The sequence below is a fragment of the Muntiacus reevesi genome, chromosome 1 (genome assembly GCF_963930625.1).
Source record: "Muntiacus reevesi chromosome 1, mMunRee1.1, whole genome shotgun sequence".
NCBI classification, from domain to species: domain Eukaryota; kingdom Metazoa; phylum Chordata; class Mammalia; order Artiodactyla; family Cervidae; genus Muntiacus; species Muntiacus reevesi.
Genome location: NC_089249.1, coordinates 227732551 through 227756587, shown reverse-complemented (window position 1 = coordinate 227756587; position 24037 = coordinate 227732551). Strand labels below are relative to the sequence as shown.

Genomic DNA, 24037 nt, shown 5'->3' with positions numbered 1-24037 from the left:
CTCTCCTCCACCCCAGCCTAGCAGCTCAGGGCTCCAGCCATCCCTCCACAGGCCACATGGGCTTGCCTCGCTGGCTCCGGCCCTTGGGTCCCCGTCTGCCTTGTTTGTCCCCAGGGTCAGATGTGAACCATGAGGCTGGTTCCTCATCTCCGTCTCTCCCTTCATCCCACCTAGATCCTCCCTTCGGTGTCTGGCTCACCGTCCCTCTCCACTGTTTTTTAGCCTTTCTAGGCCATAGCAATCCAGTCCCCAGGCTCTGCCAGGAGCCCCCGATATCCCATTCTCTTTTTCCTGGAGCTTCATCATGATCTTTGCCCCTAGAACTTACACCCTGGCACTTTCTGTGAGGTGTCAGAATGGGGAGGGGTCTCCGGGTAGGATTCTGAGGGACAGGACAACCTCTGAGGGTGGTCCCTTGCCCTTCATAAGTCCTGGCTCTTTCCAGTCCCCTGGCTCTATACTGAACCTCCAAACCATCTTCCCAGATGAAACCACCTCAAGCCTATCTCTTGGAGATCAGATCTCTTGAGTTCACAGTTTGACTTCTTCACCTCTCCATCCCACAGCTGATCCCTGGCTTCTCACTTGAAGTCCTTCTCACCTGTGGACTGGTAGACCAAGAACAAAGCACAGAGGCCAAAACAAATGAGGTGCCAGAATTTGGTTTATTGGCTCATCCAGTGCCAAAGGTCCAATGGGCACCCTCTTCCCATGGACCTGGAGCCCCCTGGCTCCTAATACCTTTTTCTTCTTCACACACTCCTGAGCCCTGACGGAAGGAATCCACAGCAGACGCTGGGGCAAAGTGTGGGGCAAAGGCTGGGCTCTGACAGGGGTCTGCTTACAGGGGGCCTAGCCTGCTTGGCACAGGAAGAGGGCCTTAGGGGGAAGGAAGATGGGCCCCCAGGAGAGGAGGAAGGGAATCGGCTCAGCAGGGGCCTCACTGAGGGCCCAGAGCGGTGGAGCCCCGTCCTGGGGCAGGAACGGAAGGAGGCGAGAGAGGAGCGGATCAAGGGGAGAGCAGCGGGTGAGAGGCCCCTTGGAGCCCTACTCTCTCATGGGCTGGGGTCCTCTGAGGCTCAGAGAGTAGGCGGGAGGGCCGAGGGGGGAAAGGGCAGCTGGGTTGGGTGGGGGGAAGTTACTGCTGGAGGGAAAGTCCTTTACTCAAAAGCCTCCAGCTCTAGACCCAGAAAGATACACACACACACACACACATTTTCTCTTTCACACACGCACACCCCTGGAGCCCCACCTCTTTTCAGTGGGCACAGGTAGCTCACAGCCCTACCCAACACCCCCAGCTGCAGCTCTGGCCTGGCTCCTGGTCACTTAAACACACACCGAGCCCCTGTCCTCCATTCACACCTGCAGGCCCAGAGCCCAGGTTCTCCGAGGCCTCCCCACTCCCTCCTTCTCTGCTGGGCCTTCAGGCTCCAGTCAATCTGGGCTGTGACTGGTTGCCGACCCTGACTCAGGGAGAGCAGTGGAGCCACGTGTTAGGACAAGGGGATGGCCATGGTCTTCAGCAAGGCACTGGGTGGGCGGGGTCAGAGCTGGAGCGGGGAGAGTAGCATTTGGGCTCTGAGGGGCCCGCACCTCCTCGAGTAGCTCCATCCTCAGCTCCTGGGTCCAGCCTCTACCCTCGGCCCCCCACAGCAGGGCCTCCCTTCTCTTTCCCAAGCCCTTCCAGGGGAATGGCCACTGGGAGGCACCAGAAACAGCCATCTGAGAGGCCCCGGGGCCTGAGGCTGAGGGCTGCTGGCACAGTGTGGAGCTGGGATTCTGCAGCCTGCGGGGAGAGGGCTGGGGCCTCAAGCAGAGTCACCCCCTGCGGAGGTCTTCTTCTTGGGCCGGGTCTTCAGCGTCTTAGAAGCCGGTGACTGTGGAAGGAAGAGAGGGAGACGGAGGGCTCTGCCTGGAGCAAAAGCTGTTCCCACTTCCCCAAGCTCTGGCCTGGCTCTCACCTCGGCTTTGGGCACTTTTTTGATGGGTTTGACCCTCTTAGGGGCCTTGTCTCCCGTGTCATCCTCAGAGATCTCTGTCCGGGGATCTGCCTGGTTGGTGCCTGACCTTATGCTGAGGGTGGGGTCATCTCCTGGTTTGGGGAGGAAAGGAGAGCAGGGGTCTGGTCTCTCTCGCACCCAGCCTCCTCACCCTTGCCCCCTGCCCGCCCTGGGCCCGGCCTGTACCCAGGTCTTCAATGGTGTCCAAGAGGCTGCCGGGGCTGGCTCTGAGGCGGCCGTCGGGCCCCTGCAGGGGCAGTGCGTCCTCGTCCCGGATCAGAGTCAAGTCCTGCATGCTGAAGCTTCGGAGCTTCTCTGATAGCACCCCCTGGCCCTGGGGTCACCACCACGCACCGGGAGGACCGGAGAAGAAGGGGCGGGGTGGAGAGAGAGGTCACCATGGGGCACCGGGCAGCCACTGGACTCAGTGCTCTCCCCATGGTGTCCTCACCCCATCCCACAGCAGCTATAACAGGCGGGGGCCGCACGTTCCCTTTGGATGGGTGAGGAAACTGTGGTCTGCTGAGTGGAAGTCCTTTAGTGGGGGGATGTTAAAGGCAGGATGGGAACCCCAAGTTGCACAAGCCCCCAAACCTTCACCGACCCGAGGATGTGGTGGATGCAAAGGGGACTGGCCGGGGGACGAGATGAGCAAGCTGGGGCCTGGGAGCTGGGTCTACCCCCAACTCACCTTGGCAGCAGCCGTGACTGCAGCATTGGCGGCCAGATTCAGACCCCTCTTGCCCACCCTCATCATGGTCTCATAGCTCTTGTCTCGGGCCTGTGTGATGTACTCGTCGATCTCCTGAGGGGTTGGAGGAAGAGGTGAGGGCTGGATCCTACCCTGTTTTGCCCTTGTTCACACCTGGCACTGCCTGCCCCAGGGAGCCAGGGCCTTCCCAGATCACCCACAGGGAGAGCCATGAATGCACGTGGCTGCAGGCACTGGGCTGCCTTGACCCGAGATAGGTGGGAAGCGAGCGTCCCTTGTTCCAACAGACCTTCTCTTTGTTGGACAGGGTTGGGTGCACGAACTTGCGGTAGAGCACGCTGGAGCCTTTGGTATAAGGGGACAGCAGCCATATCACAAAGGCGATCTTGAGCTCAAAGTAGAAGGGGAACCTGTAGGTGGGAGACAGGTAAGGGCAGAGCCTGGGGCAGAAAATCAGGAGGCCTATGGACCCACTGCAGGACCCTGGCTGGCCCCCCACTCCTTAATGCACTAAGGTCCCCATGTGGCTTAGGAGACTGGTCAAGGGGAGGCTCAGCTGAGACTCCCAGTAGCAAGGTGAAAAGTGACCCCAGCAGGAATTCCCAGCAGCAGTGGCTCTATCACCCTCTTCTCTCGGACAGAAGAGCACTCACTCCTCTATCCTGGGGTCAACACCAAGGTGAGCTCCCTAACCTTCCAGGTGCATTCTTGGGTCCTCACTCCCTTCCTGCCTGCTCTTCCTCCCATGAAGAAGTCGGGCTTCTCCAGCTGTGCTCTGGATCTATCCCTAGCTGCTGTGACATGGCCCCTGCTTTTTAAGGACTGTTCTCTGTTCTCATGGCTCCTTCTCAGGCCACACACTCCTTTAGGTCTCCTCTATCCTCACAAAGCTCTCATCAAAGCTCCCTCCTTTGCTTGCATCAAGAGGCACCTGCACTCACCTGTTCTCAATTTTTAGCCCATTACTCTTTCCTAATTTGACCCCATTCAACTTTCTCTGCTCAAACTCTTTTTTCTCAAAGGTCCTTGAAATCTACAAACGCCAGGATCTTTTGTCCTCTACCTCTCAGTAAAACTCTTTTGACTTCCAGTGTACTGTGCTATGTTTGTCCTCTCTTCCAAGAGGCATTTGCTCATTTAGTAAACATTTTTGAGCGCCTGCTGTGAATATACAGATGGTTAGACCATTCCGTGTCCTCAAGAGTGCATATATATAGTCTAGTAGTGCCTAGAAAAAGCCTTTGAAATACAAGCTTTGAAATATAATCCAATGTTCACGAGATTGACTCATATGCCTGTTTTACAAATAGGGAAACTGAGGCCTAGAAAACTGTGACCTGCCCAAAGTCACTGTAAGTCTGGCAGAAGCAGGTTTCCTGAATTCTATTGTGCTGCTTTGGCTGCCAAAAGAAGGGTGAGAGCTATGTCTGTTCTTATTCTGCTCAATCAAGCAAGGACTGGATGGGGGCTGAGAGGAGGGGACACCCAGGACCCCATGGGACTGCTGGGGAGATGCCACCCTAGGTGGACTGGTTATGTAGAAGAAGTCAGAAGCCCTGGTCCCTGAGGTGCAGGAGGTTGCTGGACCTCACCAGGAGAGCACGATATCTGTGAGTGTCTCGGCAGTGGTGAAGAAGGCAAAGACGATCCAGTACATCATCCACTTCACCTAAAGGTACAGAGGGCAGTGTTAGCTGGGGCCTTGGGGAAACACCCTGGACCCCACCTCCATGCTGGAGGCACTGTGGGGGTGCACAGAGGGCCCCAACTTTGTCTGTGTATCACACCAGGGCTGGGGAAAGGGAATACACAGGAGCCTCCCCTGAACCAGGTCTCATTAGTGCTGACAGCATTAGTATAAAGTCATCCCCGTCTGTCATGTGACCCACTGTCCTCCCTGATCTCTGCCACGTAAGTTGGGTGGGAGATGAAGGGTCACACACTCACATATTCCTTCACGTTTTTTGTCTTCACGGCCTTGTAGGAAGAGTAGGCTGGGTACAGGGTGCCAAAGATGAGCCTAGGGAGGCAGGCATGGTTACTGGGCCTCTCGGCCAAAAGCAATGGCCTCTCCCTCCCATCTCTACATCAGTCCCTGGGTAGGTAAGGGGAGAATGGACAGAACTCCAGGGTACCACATCAGCTGACTGATGATCTCAGGTCAGGGAGTAAGGTCAAAGCAGGCAAGCCTGAGGTGACACACAAGCATGGAGGCCCTAGCCAGCTAGGGTGATGCCCCGGAACCCTTTATTGTTCAATTCTTCTCCAGCCCCTGACAGAAAGACCTAGAGGCCAGAGGGTCTGATGTGGCTTATCTGGCCCTGAACCTCATTTGTGCATAACCATATCATGGGGTGGGGGTCAGGTCACTGCCTCAGAGGTGTCGTCCTTCTCCAGACATCACGCACTTTCTTACCCATTAGCCCTTACCCTCTGCCTCCCCGTCGCAGGGCCAGTAACACCACCCAACAGGGTACCTGGCAGTCAGAAGTACCACTGTAGCCCTGGGGACCTGAGGAGCAGAGGGCACAGGGGCAGGAGGCCCTCGGGGGCAAAGTGGTTTATTTCCCGACGTAAACACTTCTGGGACTAGGCTCTGGAAAGTGCGCTGGGCTAGAGATCCCGGCTATAGTGGAGTCTGTGCTGCTCCCATCAGAGACCACATAGAGGACACAGGTGAGGCAAGGAGAGGACTGATGTCACTCGGGGAGCTCATTCACACAAGAGGAGCAGCCACTCTGAAGGCCCCTGGGTTCCCTCAGGTGGGAAGGGGAGACTGGTGGGTCTAGAGGAAGCCAGAACACAAGAACATGACAGCAGGGAGGGGGGATCCTGGGGTGTCAGGGCCCCAAAGGGGGAGGTTGAGGGGCAGGGTCCTGAGCTGGGGCAGGTTAACTGAAGCCATGCAGAGTCCCTGCCAGGCCCAGCCTCCTGACAATGTGTGGATACCGCCTGTTCCCCGTGGACTTGCCTCACTGAGGCAGGATACTTCAGAGATGGAGTCGGGGGTGGAATCCTCAAGGACAAAGTCCACAGTTGTGGGAGAGGGTACCCTCCTGGAGCCCGGGGGAGCTGGGAGGGACAGAGCCGGCAGCCTGGGATGAAGGCCACCTAACACCCTTCCCTCCACGGCTCTCACAATCCCAGGCTGAACACACATATCCTCTCCCAGATACCTCCCACACTTTGTCGTCCCAGCATCTCTGCTTCCCGTCCTCCCTGGGGGGCCTTCAGAGCATGTGCCCTCACCCCCAGTCTCCTGACAGACAGTGGAAGAGGGAGGAGAAATGGGGCCCTTTGGGGAGGCCAAGGCTGCCATGGCCCTAAGCTATGGAATGAGGACGCCCTGCCTTGTTCCCCTGGCTCTCCCGATGGGAGATGAGAGCCCAGGTTTGAGGGGCTCCTCCGGCCAGATCTGCTACGTGGGGGAGGGGACAAGCCGCCTCCCCTCATAAATCAAGCCATGCTGCCTAGCCCCCTCCTCGGGGGATGAGGGAGGGCGCAGAAACAGGGAAATTAAAAATAAAAGGGGTGGGAAGCCAGGCCTGCCTTGCTCCTGGAACATTCCCCCCTCCTCCGGATCCCTCATCTCCACGTCTCTGGGGACCCCGAATAGGGATGTGCCTTTAGGTGATTCTGCTGTAAGAAGCCACGGAGTGGTCCATCCCAGGCTTCCATACCCCTCACCCGCCACCCCTAACCCCCATCCCCCTCCCAACCGGCCGCGCCCCGCCGCCGCACTCACACCACCAGGCGAGAGATGATCCAGGACACCATGGCGGGGCCGGGCGGGGCGCGGGGCGGGAAGCCGGCCCGGGCCGAGGATGTAGCTGCTGGAAGCCGAGCGGCGGCGGCAGCAGGAGCCGCAGTAGCAGCAGCACCCGCAGCAGCAGCCGCCGCGGGGGCCGCGGAGCGCCGAGCCGCCGCCGTTAAAGGGGAGGTCCCTGCCGCAGCGGCGGGCCGTGGGCGGCGGCGGCTCTTAAAGGGGAGGCCGCGGCGGCGGCGGCGCGCCCCCCTGCACCTGCTGTCGCTGGGCATGCGCCTTTGACCTGCCTTCCTCCAAAGGCTTGTTCACCTTTTTTGGGTTCTAAACGCAGGATTGAGGTCCTCAGAGGCCTTCATGGTTCCATCCGGACATCCTAGCCCTCCTCCTGCGCTGATCACAACAGGCTGAAAGACTTAAATATCCTGAGGAATAATGACTATGACTTACTGAGTGCTTATTGTGTGCCGGGCCCTGTGCTAAGAGCTTCACATGCGTTATTTCAGTGACCATCCCATAAGACAGATGTTATAATTATCATTTTGAAGATAAGAAAATGGGAAGCTTCAGGGAGGTTCAATAATTTGCCTCGGGTCACAGAACCACTAAGTCATGCTGCTAAGAAAGGAACTCAGGAAGCCTACTGAATCGGCTACTTCTTCCAACTGCTATCAAACCCTTCTCCCCTATCTCTGACTGTCAAGACACCCACCCAGGAAGTCCTGAGGTCAAAGGCATAGAGGCATATGTCCAGCCTGCCATCACCAATCACTCCAATTGTAAAAGGACCTAACCCCATTCCCAATCTGATCTGCTTTCTCAGGTTGTCAGTTTCTAAGTTTTGTAGGGGAACAGGGCCCTGTGCTCTCAAGGATACCCTGGGGCAGGGGAATCTCCCTCTTTGTAAAGAGAGGCTGGTAGAGAGGCCTGAGGTCCAGGGAGGCGATGAATAAGGGGCTCCAGTTCCATCCCCATCAGCAAGCACTGGTGGCAATGGATGCCCTAATTCTGAAGACATTTATATCCAGAATGTAGGCTAGCCTGCCTCCTGATTTTCACCAAAGCAACAAAGCTCCAGCAACCTCTGCAACCTCCCTTCCCCCACTGCTTTCCTTTCCTGTCCCATTTCAAAGCTTCTGCATTCTTTATGTCGAGGTATAATCCTCTGATGATCACAGCACCAGCCCGTGCCCATCCAGGCTTAAAGGACATGCTCAGAACTCTGTATTTCAGTTATGGTGCTATTCAAACTCAGTATCCTTGAACCACACACAATGGTCTATTTCCACCCTGATAATTGTATTTCCAGGCTCAAACACTTTGGAAGATGTTTTTCCAACAGGATCCAAGGAAGCAGCCTCTGATGACCCCTCTTGTTATTCTTTACAACTTCCTCTTCAAAAGGCCTTTTCTCATTGGAACACAGTCTGTCCTCACCCTTCAAGCCACTTCAATTTCCTATGTGGGCAGCCAGGACTCTTGTTTTGAGCAACTTTGTCACTGATTGCCCAAAACCTTGCTCAGGCCACTCTCCATGGCCCTTTTCGCCCAGGCTGCTTCTGGAAGGTAGGAACCCACCTTTCCCATAGGGCAGAAACTATGGAAAGCCCATGTTTGCTCCTACACTCTAGCTCATGTACCACATTCCCCTTTGTCCCTAAGCCCTCAAACCACAATGGCCTGGCACATCCCACGCCCAGCTGGGCACAAATTCAGGAAGCAAAGAGTAATAATTGGATGCAACAATGTAATGATGATATGAAAATGAACTATCCTCCAACTCCAACCCCACCCTCAACCTGGCCCTGCTTTTTAGAACAACTGGCACAGGAAGAAGTTAGTCCACTATGAACAGATTTGTTAGATTTTTAATAAGAACATGGAAATCCCAATCAGCCCTTCAACAAAATTAAAATACAGAAAGTGAAATTAAAAGTATTCTACAGTAAATGACTTTTATTTAAAAAAAAAGTAACTGTGAACATATAAACAAGCCTGCAGGGCACTACAGTACAGCTGGGAAGAAGACAGATACATTTTCCAATGTATCTATGGGCCAATGAATTCCATCATTTTCAAATAAATTCTTAATAAAACTCCACTGAGTTGGAAAGTTTTGCTGAAAATATTTCTGGACAAAAAAACTCCCAAAACAAAAAGCCTCATGTAGGAAAGCAAACTTTCCTTTGAATTTGGAACTACAAGAGGAGTCCCAAGGGAACGCTGGTAATAGGTGGAAATGGTTCCTGGAGTCACCAGTGTGTGTATGCATGGAACACACCACAGCTCAGACACGACAAAGTTCTTTCTCAAGATGGCTGTTCCCTCAAGATAGGGCTGAGATGGGAGGGGGGGGTGAAATTAAAAGAACCCTAAAAAGCCAATTCTTTTAAATTCTGCTTTGGCTGATTTTTGTGCTATAATGGGCAGTTGATTTCTAAAAATCTTATTTCTTCAAAGAGTTTTCTCGAAGGAAGACTAAATGTAATGTGCCTTTCCTCATAATCCAGGAAAACAACTGTGGTATTTCAAAAGTTCTAAAAATATCTACTTTCATGAAATAGTAACTATTTCACTACAAACCTATTTTTCACTAAATACACACGTTTCCTAATCCTGGAGCCTCTTGGGAAAAGCAGTGGATTCTCCCTGGGTCCTTCAAGACTTCAGTGTTCATGGGAGAGATGGTGGGGAATGGCTTCACCCGGCTCCTGGGATGGGCTGTGTCAGAGGTCATGTGTAGAGACACCATCAGGCTTCCACCAGGCGTGTTTAAATAATTAGCCCCCACATGTACCAGGTATGTGATTTCCCCCTACTGCAAACACATTCCCACTTAACTAGGCACAAGAGAAAAAAAAAAAAGAAAGGTGTGCCCACATTCCTGGTTTCCACAAATCTCAAATCATGAGAATGTGCAGGACAGCCCAGCGATGTTCAGGCAATTTGAAGTCCCAAAAGGCCACAGGATAGGGATGTGGCACCCTCGGCTTGGAGTCTGAAACTGTGTGTGTGAACAGTGCGACTTTCCTGTGTCAACCTTCAGTGTTGAGGCAGCGTAGAAAAGAGTGGCTGGAGAGTTTGTAATACTGACCACACTGGCTCCAAGTGAAGGACCTCTGCTCCAGCAGAGAACCCTGTCGTTCCCTGTATGTGTTGTGAGTGAAAGACCTGCTTCACAGGGGAGTTTGAAATTTCTCCATGCCTACGATCTTGCCAGCTTGGATTCGTGAGCCTTGAGGGTGCCAACAGCATCTTTCACTGCATGATAAATGATGTTCTTCACCTGGAGAGAGCAATCAGCACAGTTAGTTCATGGCAGCCACAGACTGTGTTCTGCAAATGAAAATATCCTGCAATGACTAAAAGCCTACTGATGAGTGAGGAAAGCCCTCAACCAGGATTGCATGCTCCCCTAACTGACCCCAAAAGATGATTTACAAATCACACAGAATATATAGTCTATATTCAAAAAAGAATGATTCATCATTTGAAAGGCTATATAATCACCATCCTCTATGTGTATGTATGTGCTGGGCACTACTGCTAAGCTCTTTATGTGGACTTTCATTTATTCCTTACCATAATCCTATGAAGTAGATTCTATTATTATCCCCATTTTATAGATGAGAACTGAGGTTCCATGGTTAAGAATCTTACATTAAGGTAAGATAGCTAATAAGAATGCACTAAAAACAGTGGGCAGGTAGGATTTATTGGGTATTTTTCCCTTTCGTGTCTGTATTTTCTAATTTGTCAAAAAGGAACACATATAATGTATAAAGTAAAAGTTATTAAAATAGAGTGAACAGGACAAAGACAGTTTTAAATCAACATGATGATTATTTCTGGGGAAATGGAATGGGAAAGGGTACATGGAGGCTTCAATTATATAGTTGTTGTATACAAATACATTGTATATATGGTATGAATATGATGCTTTATCTCTTAAGCTGAATGATGGCCATACAAGCCCTCCTTCTATTCTCTATTACACTTTTTTGTATTAATTCAACAAATATTTACTGAGTACCTACTATGTGTCAGACATGTCCTAGGGAAAAGCAGTGAACTAAAATAGTAAAACCCCTGCCTTCATGGAGCTTAAATAGCTTATGTTCTAGTAGGGATAGAAACAAAAAAAGATACATAGTATGTTAGATGGTGAAAACTACAGGAAAAAATAAAGCAATAACAGAGGACTGGGAGGTGATATGTGACAAGTAGAGACCTAACAGAGGGTAATCTAAAATATATATGCCTGAATACTTGCATTATATCTATAATATAAGTGTCATCTATCAATCTACCAACAACCAAGAAAAATATCCAACCTCATGGGTCACCGACACACCTGAGTCACAGGCATGACACAGGAAAATAGGACATAAGTGAGAGGCTGGAAGAATGCCTATTTGGGTGCTAAACCTCTGCCTGGGGAATCTTGCTTTCTTATTCTTTTTTTTTTTTTATGTTATTAAGCATCCAAGTATATTAACAAGGAAATTCTGCCCTTAAGGTTCCAATCCATTTCTGAACAGAGGAAAACCTAATCTGATTCTCCAGTTTAGATTTGTGAGGGGGAAACAACTCTTAGGGACATGGATTAAGGTCCCTAGCAGGGCTTTTAAGGAATTGAGTTTGCACAGAAATTTGCTGGGAGAAGCAGCTTTGTGGAAACAGGTTTAGAACACATTGCCACAGTGCTTTTCTCACCTGATGGGGGAAGTCAGTCTAGTTTAGTTACTAACACTGAAACACTGTATCTTCCAGGGGCAGAGAAAGAGAAGACTGCCACATTGGAAGTGATTAGGTTAAAAGATGAATATTCTCTAAAAGCAAACCTGAAGAGGACTGATTATATACTTCCTGAGGGAGGACGATATACCCCAGACATGGGTCCTTTAATCAGCTCTCTACAGTTATACTGCCCAGATAATAGCCTCAGAAGGCAGTGTGCACCTCCTGTGTATGTAGCCTACAAGGAGATAAGACAGGGCTGGAGTGGAGGAGGAGTTCTTTACCTGCAGTTTATCCTCATGGTTTGTATGAGTGTTAGAGAGATGCCTGAATTCCTGCGTCAGGCGAAAACAGTGCTTTACATGTTCTGGAGATACAAAGTCTTCTGCTACTTTTATGCAACTATATAGATTGTGCACCTGGGAGAGGAAAGGTACAGAGGCAAACATTAGGCACCAGAGTCAATAACATGTGGAAACTTCATCCTTTAGTTCAAAAGGACACTTTAGAAATACTTCTGATATCCCACTTTTATAAAGACAACAAATGCAGAAAGACTGTAAGTATAAATTTATAAATGAAAATGTTAGTAGTTGTGCAAAAATAGGATCTGGAAAAATATATACCAAACTGTTAACAGTAGGCTACTTTCTGGGGAAGGCAGAATAAGGGAATTGAAAAGGGGATTGAACTGAGACTCACTTTTTCTTTAAATGAGCATTTAAAATTACACGGAAGAAAATGAAAAGGCAAAAAATAAATTGCAGTTTAAGAGCAATTGGTCTAACCCACACTTTTATATCTACTGCCAGATTAGCAACAAACTCAGAAATAAGGAAACTATGGGAACTGTGGAGCCCCACCCACAAGCTGGGACATACCTGGTGTGGGGCTCCAGCAGGTATGAAGACAGCATCTCCCAGGAACTGAACAATGGCCCAGCCTTGCACACCATATTCCTCATAGAGCCGCTTACGTAGGGTCTGGTCCAAGTACCAACTTTGGTCATGAATTGGATCATGATCAGGGGGATTCTCTTGGCCTTGCTCTTCTCCAACCTGATCATGAAACCACGATCAAAACCCAAAGATGGAAAAATCAATAAACACATAAAGATTATTAACAGGATAAATCCAGCTGGCTGCAGTAATACCTACTTTATTTAATATCCTCTAAGTGAGGATTCAGCCCTATGGGGCCTTGTAACAAAGGACACAGGTCTTTAATGCCAAGGGACTCCACATGAGAAACCCCAGTTAGACTGTCTTAGCATCCCCGGACCTTTAATCTGTGAGCTGGGAGCCCACTCAGGGACATACCTTTCGAAGCAGCTCCCGGATCTTCTCTGCATCCTTGGCTGCATAGATATGCCACAAAGCACCCGGTTTCTCCTTTCCATCATGAATCCTTTGCTTTGTCACCTCATCAGCATCTCCCTCGTCAATTGTCTTGAGAACCTCTGAAAAAAGCGAAATGACATTTCAATGTAAGCAGCCACTTCAGTACCTCTGAGTGAAGCAAAATGTCCAATTCAAACAAGTTTAGTCTTAATCTCTACTATTCTTTATCTGGAACAACGAACTGGTTTAAAACTGGGAAAGGAGTACGTCAAGGCTGTATGCTGTCGCCCTGCTTGTTTAACTTATATGCAGAGTACATCATGTGAAATGCCAGGCTGGATGAATCACAAGCTAGAATCAAGACTGCCAGGAGAAATATAAACAACCTCAGATATATGCAGATGATACCACTCTAATAGCAGAAAGTAAAGAGGAACTGAAGAGCCTCTTGATGATGGTGAAAGAAGAGAAAGAGCTGGCTTGAAACTTAACATTCAAAAAACTAAGATCATGGCATCTTATCCCTCACTTCACTTCAGTTCAGTTGCTCAGTTGTGTCCCACTCTTTGCGACCCCATGGACTGCAGCACGCCAGGCTTCCCTGTCCATCACCAACTCTGGAGGTTTACTCATTGAGTCGGTGATGCCATCCAACCATCTTATCCTCTGTCGTCCCCTTCTCCCGCCCTCAATCTTTCCCAGCATCAGGGTCTTTCCAAATGAGTCAGTTCTTCACATCAGGTGGCCAAAGTATCGGAATTTCAGCTTCAGCATCAGTCCCTCCAATGAATATTCAGGACTGATTTCCTTTAGGAAGGACTGGTTGGATCTCCTTGCAGTCCAAGGGACTCTCAAGAGTCTTCTCCAACACCACAGTTCAAAAGCATCAATTCTTCGGTGCTCAGCTTTCTTTATAGTCCAACTCTCACATCCATACACGATCACTGGAAAAATCATAGCTTTGACTAGACGGACCTTTGTTGGCAAAGTAATCTCTCTGCTTTTTAATATGCTATTTAGGTTGGTCATAGCTTTTCTTCCAAGGAACAAGACTCTTTTAATTTCATGGCTGCAGTCACCATCTGCAGTGATTCTGAAGCCCAAAGAAATAAAGTCTCTATTTTCACTGTTTCCCCATCTATTTGCCATGAAGTGATAGGACTGGATGTCATGATCTTAGTTTTCTGAATGTTGAGTTTTAAGCCAACTTTTTCACTCTTTCACTTTCATCAAGAGGCTCTTTAGTTCTTTTTCGCTTTCTGCCATTAGGGTGGTGTCATCTGCATATCTGAGGTTATTGATATTTCTCCTGGCAATCTTGATTCCAGCTTGTGCTTCGTCCAGTCCAGCATTTCTCATGATGTACTCTGCATATAAGTTAAATAAGCAGGGTGACAATATACAGCCTTCACGTACTCCTTTCCCCATTTGGAACCAGTCTGTTGTTCCATGTCCAGTTCTAACTGTTGCTTCTTGATTTGCATATAGATTTCTTAGGAGGCAGGTAAGGTGGTCTGGTATTCCCATCTCTTTCAGAATTTTCCACAGTTTGCTGTGATCCACACAGTCAAAGGCTTTATCATAGTCAATAAAACAGAAGTAGATGATTTTCTGGAACTCTCTTGCTTTTTCAATGATCCAATGGATGTTGGCAATTTGATTTCTGGTTCCTCTGCCTTTTCTAAATCCAGTTTGAACATCTAGAAGTTCACAGTTCACGTACTGTTGAAGCCTGGCTTGGAGAATCTTGAGCATTACTTTGCTAGCGTGTGAGATGAGTGCAACTGTGTGGTAGCTTGAGCATTCTTTGGCATTGCCTTTCTTTGAGAATGGACTGAAAACTGACCTTTTCCAGTCCTGTGGCCACTGTTGAGTTTTCCACATTTGCTGACATATTGAGTGCAGCACCTTCATATCAACTTTTAGGACATGAAATAGCTCAACTGGAATTCCATCACCTCCACTAGCTTTGTTTGTGGTGATGCTTCCTAAGGCCCACTTGACTTCGCATTCCAGGATGTCTGACTCTAGGTGAGTGATCACACCATCATGATTATCTGGGCCATGAAGATCTTTTTTGTATAGTTCTTCTGTGTATTCTTGCCACCTCTTCTTAATATCTTCTGCTTCTGTTAGGTTCATACCATTTCTGTCCTTTATTGAGCCCATCTTTGCATGAAATGTTCCCTTGGTATCTCTAATTTTCTTGAAGAGATTTCTAGTCTTTCCCATTCTATTGTTTTCCTCTATTTCTTTGCATTGATCACCGAGGAAGGCTTTATCTCTCCTTGCTCTTCTTTGGAACTCTGCATTCAAATGGGTATATCTTTCTTTTTTCTCCTTTCCCTTTTGCTTCTCTTGTTTTCTCAGCTTTTTGTAAGGCCTCCTCAGACAACCATTTTGCCTTTTTTCATTTCTTTTTCTTGGGGATGGTCTTGATCATTGCCTCCTGTACAATGTTACGAACCTCTGTCCATAGTTCTTCGGGCACTCTGTCCATCAGATATATCCCTTGAATCTATTCAGTATCATAGTAATCCAAGTGTATGCCCTGACCAGTAATGCTGAAGAAGTACAAGTTGAATGGTTCTGGTCCCTCACTTCATGGCAAATAGATAGGGGGAAAAGTGGAAATAGTGACAGGTTTTATTTTCTTGGGCTCCAAAATCACTGCGGATGGTGATTGCTGCCATGAAATTAAAAGACGCTTGCCCCTTGGAAGAAAAGCTATTGACAAACCTAGACAGAGTATTAAAAAGCAGAGACATCACTTTGCTGACAAAGGTCCACAGAGTCAAAGCTATGGTTTTTTTCAGTAGTCGTGTATGGATGTGAGAGTTAGACCATAAAGAAGGCTGAGCACTGAAGAACTGATGCTTTCAAGTTGTGGTGGTGGAGAAGATTTCTGAAAGTCTCTTGGACAGCACAGAGATCAAACCAGTCAGTCCTAAAGGAAATCAACCCCGAATACTCAATGGAAGGAGAGATGCTGAAGCTAAAGCTTCAATACTTTGGCCACCTGATGGGAAGAGCTGACTCACTGGAAAAGATCCTGATGCTGGGAAAAACTAAAGGCAAAAGGAGAAGGGGGCAGCAGAGGATGAGACAGTTAAGTTAGCATTGCGGACTCAATAGACATGAGTGTGAGCAAATTCCAGGAGATGGTGATGGACAGGAAAGCCTGATGTGCTGTAGTCTAGGGGGTTGCAAAGAGTTAAACATGACTTAGCAACTGAACAACAACATTCTCTATCTCTTGGGAGTGATAAAAAGTAGACTCAAAGAATCAAAAGTCACATTGAAGTCTAAGCTTCCTACACATGGGAAGTGACCCTAATCTTCCATACTTTTGATAGAGACTCAGCATTTTTTGGAAGTACAGTTATTTTTAAAAACATATTTCCTGTTCAAACTGTGTAGCCATATCTTATGTTCAGATTGCATGTTATTTCCTACTGTATGTAGATGGACTGTATACTTTCTCAAGACCTCTTCAAACTCTAGGATTCTATGGATTTAAGACCATGAAGAGTAAAGCTTCTCTGCCAAGGTAAGAGGCTTGGCTTCTAATCCTTATCTATTATAACCCTTTAAAGGACAATATAATGAAAAGATCTACAGGCGTGTAGCATCAAAAGCAAATGTGTGGCAGAAAATATTACCAAAGTAATGACATTGATTATCTTTGAACTTTGAGATTTTGAGTTATTTTCTTCTTTAAAATTTTGTTTTCTGAAACATGCATAATTAACACATATTAATTTTACACCAAAATAGCAGACAGTGCAAATGCAGCAAAGTATCAGTTTTATTCTTCATTTCTGTGCAAATGACCTGGCTTTATCATCTGTTACCCCACAGCTGAACTGGCTGCTGGACGAAGTAGGCCAATTTGCCCTTTTTTCTTTTTCCTCTTTGTGATGCTACACACTCAGTGTTAAGGGGCAGCATTCCCAGAGACAGAATAACTCTGGTTGATGACATACAAGTACCACTCTTCTCCGCTACAATCACCCCTTTGTGCGCCTACAACGTATCATGTTTGGTGGAGACTTAAGAAAAAACAACTAGCCCTGACTGAGGAGAAAGACATCCCATTTTACTTCTGAGGCTAAACCTCACCCTCCTGAAGCACTGAGTTCTAGAAATCTTACCTTCATCATGAGCACCCTCCCCAATGGGGATCCCAACATACACCATCACATTAACTGCATCAGATACATCTAAGTGAAGATTTGTTGTGCCAACTCTTCTGTCTTCTGCTGTTATCAAGCCTGAAGATAAAAGGAAGATACACAAGGTGAAAGGGCAATATTCTGTATTATTATAATTATTTTTTTCATTTTTGGCTGAGTGGTGTGGCATGCAGGATCTTTCTCTGACCAGGGATTGAACCCACGCCCTATGCAATAGAAGCATGGAATCTTAACCACTGGATTGTCATGGAAATTCTTTGGATGGAGTCTTTGAGAGGAATCTTTCTAAGGCTGTAATGTATGTTTTATGGACTGGGCTCATAGGGCTGCTATGTAAATCAATGATAAAAGCAAACATTCAAAACCATCCTGGATATTGTCAACTTCCTCAGCACCTGTCACTCTGCCCTCTATCACCTCTACACATGACACTGATTACAGATCTCCCTCTTCAGGTAAAATGGAAACAAGAGTGTCCAAAAAGATCAGTTATGGCCTCTCCCTCATACCGTAGGCATTGTACATCTTGGGGCCCAGATCGGGCCTTACAAAATAACTGGGCAGCCTGGAGGCCAGATTGAGCCTGCCATCTCGCTTGGTATATTCTGGCAGAGGAAGGTTCTCCATCAGATCTTCAAACCTACAAAAAAGCATAAGAGATGACTTAGGTTGTTACAGGGGAAAAAGGCAAAGAGGTGGAGCTTACTTTTCTGTGATTATTTTGTGATGGCTTCAGCAAAGCACAAGTCTCTCAAGATGACTTACTGTAGTTCACTAACCTTGTTGGCATCATGTCCCGAAAATCTTCCCCAGGAGGCCAGTCCTTGAGTTTGAGCACCATTGGCTGCCCATCTTCTGATCTTAATCGCTCTGGAAGACAGAAAGCACTCCTACAAACATCTGCTGGGTTGGCTATTTCCTGATTTTCCAGTGACTAAAAGGTTTAGAAGACTAGACTCTCTCTTTTTTTTAGTTTGCAAATCTCTATAATGCAAATCTCAAATCTCTATAAACAAAGCCCAAACAAAGTTGTGGGCTTTGTTTTCCTCACCCACAGAAAAACCATGGTGAGTTTTTCCATCTCAAAGTGAAAGTGCCCCACACAGCCCATGTGATCACGTGCTTAAGTCCAGGTAAGCTCTGGGAGACATGTGATTGCCATGAGAGCTACCTAGTTGCCACCATGATAGACTATTTCTCCCACTAAGAGGATGTATCAATAACTTGCTATTTTAGGGGTAGGGCTGGGCATATAGATGCTTACTTTCCAGTCTGCTTTTATAGAACCAGATATCAAAGCTACTTACTGCATATGATCTCGAAGCCATCCCAGAAATCCCGAACTTTCACATCAGAAATTATAGCACAGTTCCTGCAGTTCACCAAGTCCACATCCTGGTCTCCAAATTCCTGGCTAAAGGCTTCTGGCTTCCAGAGTTCAGACTTGAGCTTTTTATGTACCCCTGAAACCAGCACTGGCTGTGGAAACAAGAGTATCTTAATCACCGCCATGTAGGAAACACTTAATGCAGAGCTAAGGATAGAATTAGGAGGGTTTCCTGAAGACAACCTCTTCTTCTCCATGATGACTTATTGATCCCTCCCAGTTTCAGAATCCATGGATTCAACATGTCAGCTACAGAAAATGAAAACACTTCTATTCTGTTACTATACTTGATTCTCACAGGGTGGGGGTGGGGGTGCATTCCAGAGAAATCACTTTTATTGCCCTGATATGTACCACTAATTTGAGGTGAGAGGATGAAAAGCCAACAAATGCAACTCAGAATACTCCCTCACATCTCAAATGAAAAACTATCTAGACAATTCCATAAACTCCTCCTTCCTCACACCTGCTAATGTATAAAAATCAGGAAGTGTTATCACACTATCACACAGACTTGTATGGTCTTGAAACATTTACCTAGAAAAGTACCACTCACTTCCACCCACTCTCGCCTCACCCCATATCTCACTTAAGGATTTTCCTCTAAAGGTGTCATTAATGCCAGATCACAACCTCACAGGAATTTCAACTGCGCTTTTAAGAACACAGAGCTACACAGTTGAGAAAGAAAAAAAATCCATAGTGTATTTATGAATCTTCTGATTTTCAAAAATCAAAGAAAACTCAAAGTAGCAAAGCTGTCTACAACAAACTTACTGTATATCTAAATTTCCTTGGCAGAATATCTCCCAGAGAGAACTGAAACTATCCTGCTAGCTTTGGTGGGTGGGCAGGTAGACAGCCGACCCTGGGATCTGCTTATTCTTGCTTACCTGGCCTTGCTTCCAACACTCCCGGAAGATCTTCCAATTGTTTTTGTTGCTGGGGTCATGAAGACACAAAAGTCTTCCATCACAGAGCCAGGAATGAGAGGTATGGGGGTCCAGCACATTTAACCCCATCACCATCTCCTTCACTTCCTTTTGGGTATCAGTCAAGTTACAGGCCCGCTTTGCAGCATCTGAGGTTTTCTTATTTTCTACCACTGAGGCAATGATGTGGTCAAGGAAGTTGGGTAGGCTGGCCTTGTTCTTCACTCCCTGCCAGACACAAATCCATCAGGTTAGTATGACTGAGGCACCATCAGTAGAATATTAAAAAACAGTCTCACAGTTTTGTTCACATGGAGTTCTGATCTACCTGACTCAATTTCATAAAAATTATTATGAAGTCTTTTGTGGTTGGAAGGGGAATCTATTAAGTCAATATCTTACATTTTCCTGGCCTTCATATTCTGTTTTTTATTTGTGAAAGAAAAATACAGAAAAATCCCCTCTATTGCAAGAGATTTGAGACCTAAGAAATATCTCTGGGGACTTCCCTGATGGTCCAGTGGTTAAGATTCTGTGCTCCCAATGCAGGGAGCATAAGTTCAATCCCTGATCAGGGAAGATCCCACATGCTGCATGGTACAGCCAAAAAAAACACAAAGAAATATCTTTGGCATTGAGGCCCATTTTAAGCATATGCACACAGACGTTAGGGATCACAAAATGCTATAGCTGAGTGAAAAAGATCATTTACTTTGAGGGTTACACATTTTTTCTGGCCAGCAGGTTCAAGGGATATAATACTTCAATTAAGTAACTGAGGTGACTTTCCAACACAGTGACTTTTTACTAGGGAGTATACCCACTAAATGTTTGTATCCAAGAGGACTGTATATTCTGAAAGTAGTCTCCCACTCCTCAGTTTGTCCCCTACCAAGAATCTCTCATTTGTTTTGGCTGGTGGGAAAGCTCAGGCCCAGAGATGAAAGTGACAAACCTAAGATCACAGACATGAAGGAAGGGGAAGGTTTCTGTAAACTGTCTAACCCAATGTCTTTTAAGTATCACTAATCATTAACTCTATAAAGTATATGCAACCATATAACATCCTTGGAAAATTTAAAAAGAAAAAGGAGAACTGGGAGTCCAAGCCAAGTACAAATAAAACAGAGCTCAACGTAATTTTGGAGGTCATTTATCCAAAAGAGAAACAAATAACCCACACTGTACAGGGCTCAACAATCATCAAATTTCAGTCAGTCATAAATCAGAATGAGAAACATGTTTATGTACTTGTTTGAAATGATCTGTGAAATACATAAACTGAAAATAAAGAAGCAATGTATAAAAATATCTGTGTAAAAAGAGGAGGAAAAAACTATATACTGAATGTATTTTAATATCACAGAAAGGACAATCATGAAACTGGTCGCCTGCAAAGGGGAGGCAAGAGCGAGAAGAAGCCTTTTTACTGTATCTTTGAAATTTAAATTTTATATCTTTTGAATTTATTTGTTCAGTAAATGCTTACTAAATACCTATGTATCGAACATTGTGGCACTATGGCTATCAGGTGAATAAAACAGACAAAAATGGGGAGTTTCTAGCAGTTTAGTGGTTAGGACTTTGTGCTTCCACTGCTGGGGACCCAGTTCGATCCCTGGTTGGGGAAATAAGATCCCAAAAGCCTCACAGCATGGAAAAAAAAAAAAAAAGACAAAAATGCCTTTAAGTGGTGAGACAGAAAATAAATAAAACACAGTAAGTCAGATGATTATAGGTGCAGAGGAAACAGATATGAGTGGAGGATGGGAGTGGAATGGACTTTAAAAAAGGGTAATCTAAAAAGAAGGCTTACTGAAGACGTAACATTTCAGAAAGGAGGAGAGGGTGCTGATGGGGAAGCAGGTCATGTGGTGACATGGAAAAGACAGCTCTTGGTGGAGAAAAGGACACATATAAAGGTTCTGAAGAGAGCATGGCTAGCGATGTCCAAGGAAAAGCAAGAAGGTGGGTGTGGCCAGAGCAAGAGTGGACAATGAGAGTGGTAGTTGAAGTCAGGGAAGTTAGGATAAGATAGGGCTGGAACATTATAGTCCACTGAAAGGACTCTGTTTTTATTATGAAATTGAAAGCCCTTGAAAGATTTTAGGCAGAGGTGATAAGATTTGATTTATATCTTAAAAGGATCATATTAACTGCTCTGTTGAAACTGACTGTAGAGTGGAAAGGGAAGAAATGGAGATTACTGCAAGAATTCAGGCAACAGAGGATGTTATCTCAGACTAGAATGGGAAGCAGGGGAGCTGATGAGAAATGGGTGTGCTACAAACACATTTTAGCAATCAAACTGAAAGGATATGCTAACAGATTAGACACAAAATGTGAGAGGGGAGTCCCAAATGACTCTAAGACTTTTGGCCAAGCAATTGGAAACCCAGTGACCAAGAGTGGGAAAAAATAAAGGAAATGCAAGTTTACAGGCATTAGTCTTAGACATGGTCTAAGACGTGTTAGACCACATGGTCTTAGACGTGTTAAGTTGGAGGTATCATTAGATATCCAAGAGGATACCACACAAATGTATTGCCTACGTTAAAAAAAAAAATTAGCTACCTGTTATCATCAAGAAAATAAAGTGATTCCTGCTGATGACTGAAAAAATTCCAATGCCTCAGTTTCTAAGTGATTTCCTAACATGGCACCAAAGCTTTACTACTTAAAAGGATCTCAAACATTCCCCAAACTCAATACAAAGAAAGATCTTATCAGCTGGGACTGATAGTGTACAGAACACAAGTCACTCTATACCCTTTAACCTAGTTAGCAGATCTTTTTCTGATGGTTCTTCCAAGGAAAAGCAGCAAAGGCTAGAGTTTTAGGGAGGACACTTACTGCTGAGGATGTAGAGAAGACCGGGGGAAAGGGTATGCCTGTGTCCAAGGGGGTTTGAGGAAGCTTTCCGGGCCCGGAGTGGAGGAGGTCTCGAAGGCTAGAGCCTTCAGTTTTGTTGTTGGAGGCAGTGGGACCCAGTAACAGACTGTTAAAAAGCTTTGGAGTCAACGGAGAGACCTTTGCAGTGGAGTTGAACGAGTCCAGCCCAAAGGGTGAATGAGACTCTTTATTGAGCACCGACCTCAGGGACCCTGCTTCTGTAAGAACATAACCAGGAATAGCATTAGGCACAAGGAATACCCAGCAGGCAGCTGCCTCCTAAAAATCAGCCAAGTGGAAAAGAAGAAAGACTCTCCCCTCCCCTGACCCCCAAGCTCCATACAGCCTGTCTGGGCCAAGCCTGATGAGCTATGACTACGGCAAGTCTCATGGCCAAGGAGAAGCTCTCCTACTTCTTCCTTTCTTTTCCAGATCTGGATTTCAAACTTCCTTTTGTTCCCATTCATCTTTCGTCTCCCTCACTTTCTAAGTCAGTGTTTCTTCAAGTGAGTCTCCAGAACACTTATAATCTGGAATACTTGCAATCACCTGGAATGCTTGTTAAGAATGGAGATTCTCATTTAATAGTTCTGGTGGGGCATAGGAATCTTCATTTTTAAGGATTCCCCAGGTGATTCTTATGCCCATCAAAAGATAAGTCTAGCCTTCCTGGCTAGTAATACTGGCTTAATAACAGGGCAATCTAGGAAGATTGTTAAAAACCTCATATCAATTCTGACTAAAGAGGTCTGGGCTAGAGCCCAGGCATGTGCCTTTTTAAAAAAGTTCCACTTCTAGAAAGAAGTTGAAAGAGATTCCCTCATTTTACGTGATCGGCCAGAGAAAGCAAGCAGCATGTTTCAAAAATGTGGATGGTAATGTGTGAGTTTGAAGAATCCCAGAATAACTCAAGTGTTCTACCCACAGGCAGGACAGGGGCTTGTGTTAATCTCACCTTTTGTTTCTTCTTTAGCCTTCTGAGTTGCTAAATCCGCCAACCAGTGCAGGGCAGAGGAGGGTGGGGCTGTGTCGGGGCAAGGGGGCCTGATGGCTTTTAGCTCACTATTGCTATTTGATGTCGAACTGTCTGCTTTCAGAGGCTCATCTGGTCTGCTGTCAGTACTGTCGGCTTTGGGAACATGGTCTGTCTCTGGTTGTGTTCCCGGTGCAGTTCCTCCTCCGCCTGAGAAGGTGGTTTCATTTCCAGAAGAGGCACTAGGGTTTATGCTAGGAAGCTATAGCACAGAACGCCAAAATGATTAAAGTGCTGTCCTTGTGTAGAAAAAATACAATGCAAATAATAAGGACTGATGACACTAAGTAAGTCTGGGAAAGCAATTTGGAATTGTCCCATAAACTGCTATTTCACTCACTCATTAATTTAATATATATTTATTGAGTCCTATATGTGATAGAAATGATGCTAGGTTCTGTGGAAAGAGCAATGAACAAGACAGGGTTTTTGTTTGGCATGCCTGAGGCTCAATTTCTACAATGGCAAATCGGTGATCAGAACCTGACTGCACAAAGCTGCTCTGAGGATCAAATGAGATGGTATATGCAAAGAGCTCAGCACAGTGTCTGGCATACATAAATGCTCAATAAAAAGGTCATTATTCTGTTGTTAAATTTTCCAGATGATGTGTTCTAACATATGAATTCTACTGAAAACATATCTTGAGATTTCTCAGGGTTAATCCTTGTACCTCTTATTGATCACGTGTAGCATTCCTGGAAAGTCCTCCAAAAGTAAGCAGTGTGTTTTTTTGTCTTATTCTTAGTGGTCACCATCAAACTAGAATGACCTCCACCTGACAGAAAATGGGAAAATTACTGCCTCTCTATGAAGGCTTAGGATGGTTTCAGGTGGAATGATCCCAGATCAGCGGGCCAATATTCATGTTTCTTTCCTCAGTACCTAACATGACAAGGCAGGGTCCATGCACACAGATAAGACTGTATTCCTAGTGACCTTTTCTATACTCTTTATCTGCATAAAGACCCTGAGGTATAAATCCTGACAAGATGCGAAGTATCTCTTTTGTGCTACTTATCAACCAAGCCTGAATTGG

The 24037-nt window shown here is 46.3% G+C and overlaps 2 protein-coding genes across 6 annotated transcripts in view; both read right to left on the bottom strand.

The window, feature by feature from the left end:
* Positions 1–646: 646 nt before the first annotated feature.
* On the bottom strand, positions 647–7448 carry REEP2 (receptor accessory protein 2). 2 transcript variants are annotated; one of them, XM_065935521.1, is made up of 8 exons: positions 6461–7448; positions 4663–4735; positions 4308–4384; positions 3005–3125; positions 2695–2808; positions 2190–2331; positions 1965–2095; positions 647–1880 (listed from the first exon to the last, which is right to left on the bottom strand). In XM_065935521.1, the coding sequence occupies exons 1-8, from the start codon at positions 6751–6753 to the stop codon at positions 1812–1814; spliced, it is 1020 nt and encodes a 339-aa protein (XP_065791593.1). In that variant the 5' UTR covers positions 6754–7448; the 3' UTR covers positions 647–1811. The 2 variants fall into 2 exon arrangements, with proteins under 2 accessions (XP_065791593.1, XP_065791592.1); XM_065935520.1 differs by having other exon boundaries at positions 2190–2337; positions 6461–7447.
* An 884-nt stretch (positions 7449–8332) lies between these two features.
* Positions 8333–24037, bottom strand: part of KDM3B (lysine demethylase 3B) — a 56291-nt gene continuing 40586 nt past the window's right edge. For all 4 annotated transcript variants that reach the window (XM_065918637.1, XM_065918638.1, XM_065918639.1 and 1 more), the window contains 11 exons: positions 22921–23200; positions 21927–22183; positions 19035–19301; positions 18062–18233; positions 17534–17624; positions 17264–17394; positions 16713–16832; positions 12538–12677; positions 12100–12276; positions 11503–11637; positions 8333–9764 (listed from right to left, as the gene is read on the bottom strand). In XM_065918637.1, coding sequence (XP_065774709.1) covers positions 9684–9764; positions 11503–11637; positions 12100–12276; positions 12538–12677; positions 16713–16832; positions 17264–17394; positions 17534–17624; positions 18062–18233; positions 19035–19301; positions 21927–22183; positions 22921–23200 — 1851 coding nt within the window. In that variant the 3' untranslated portion in view covers positions 8333–9683. The remainder of the gene's footprint in view (positions 9765–11502; positions 11638–12099; positions 12277–12537; positions 12678–16712; positions 16833–17263; positions 17395–17533; positions 17625–18061; positions 18234–19034; positions 19302–21926; positions 22184–22920; positions 23201–24037) is intronic.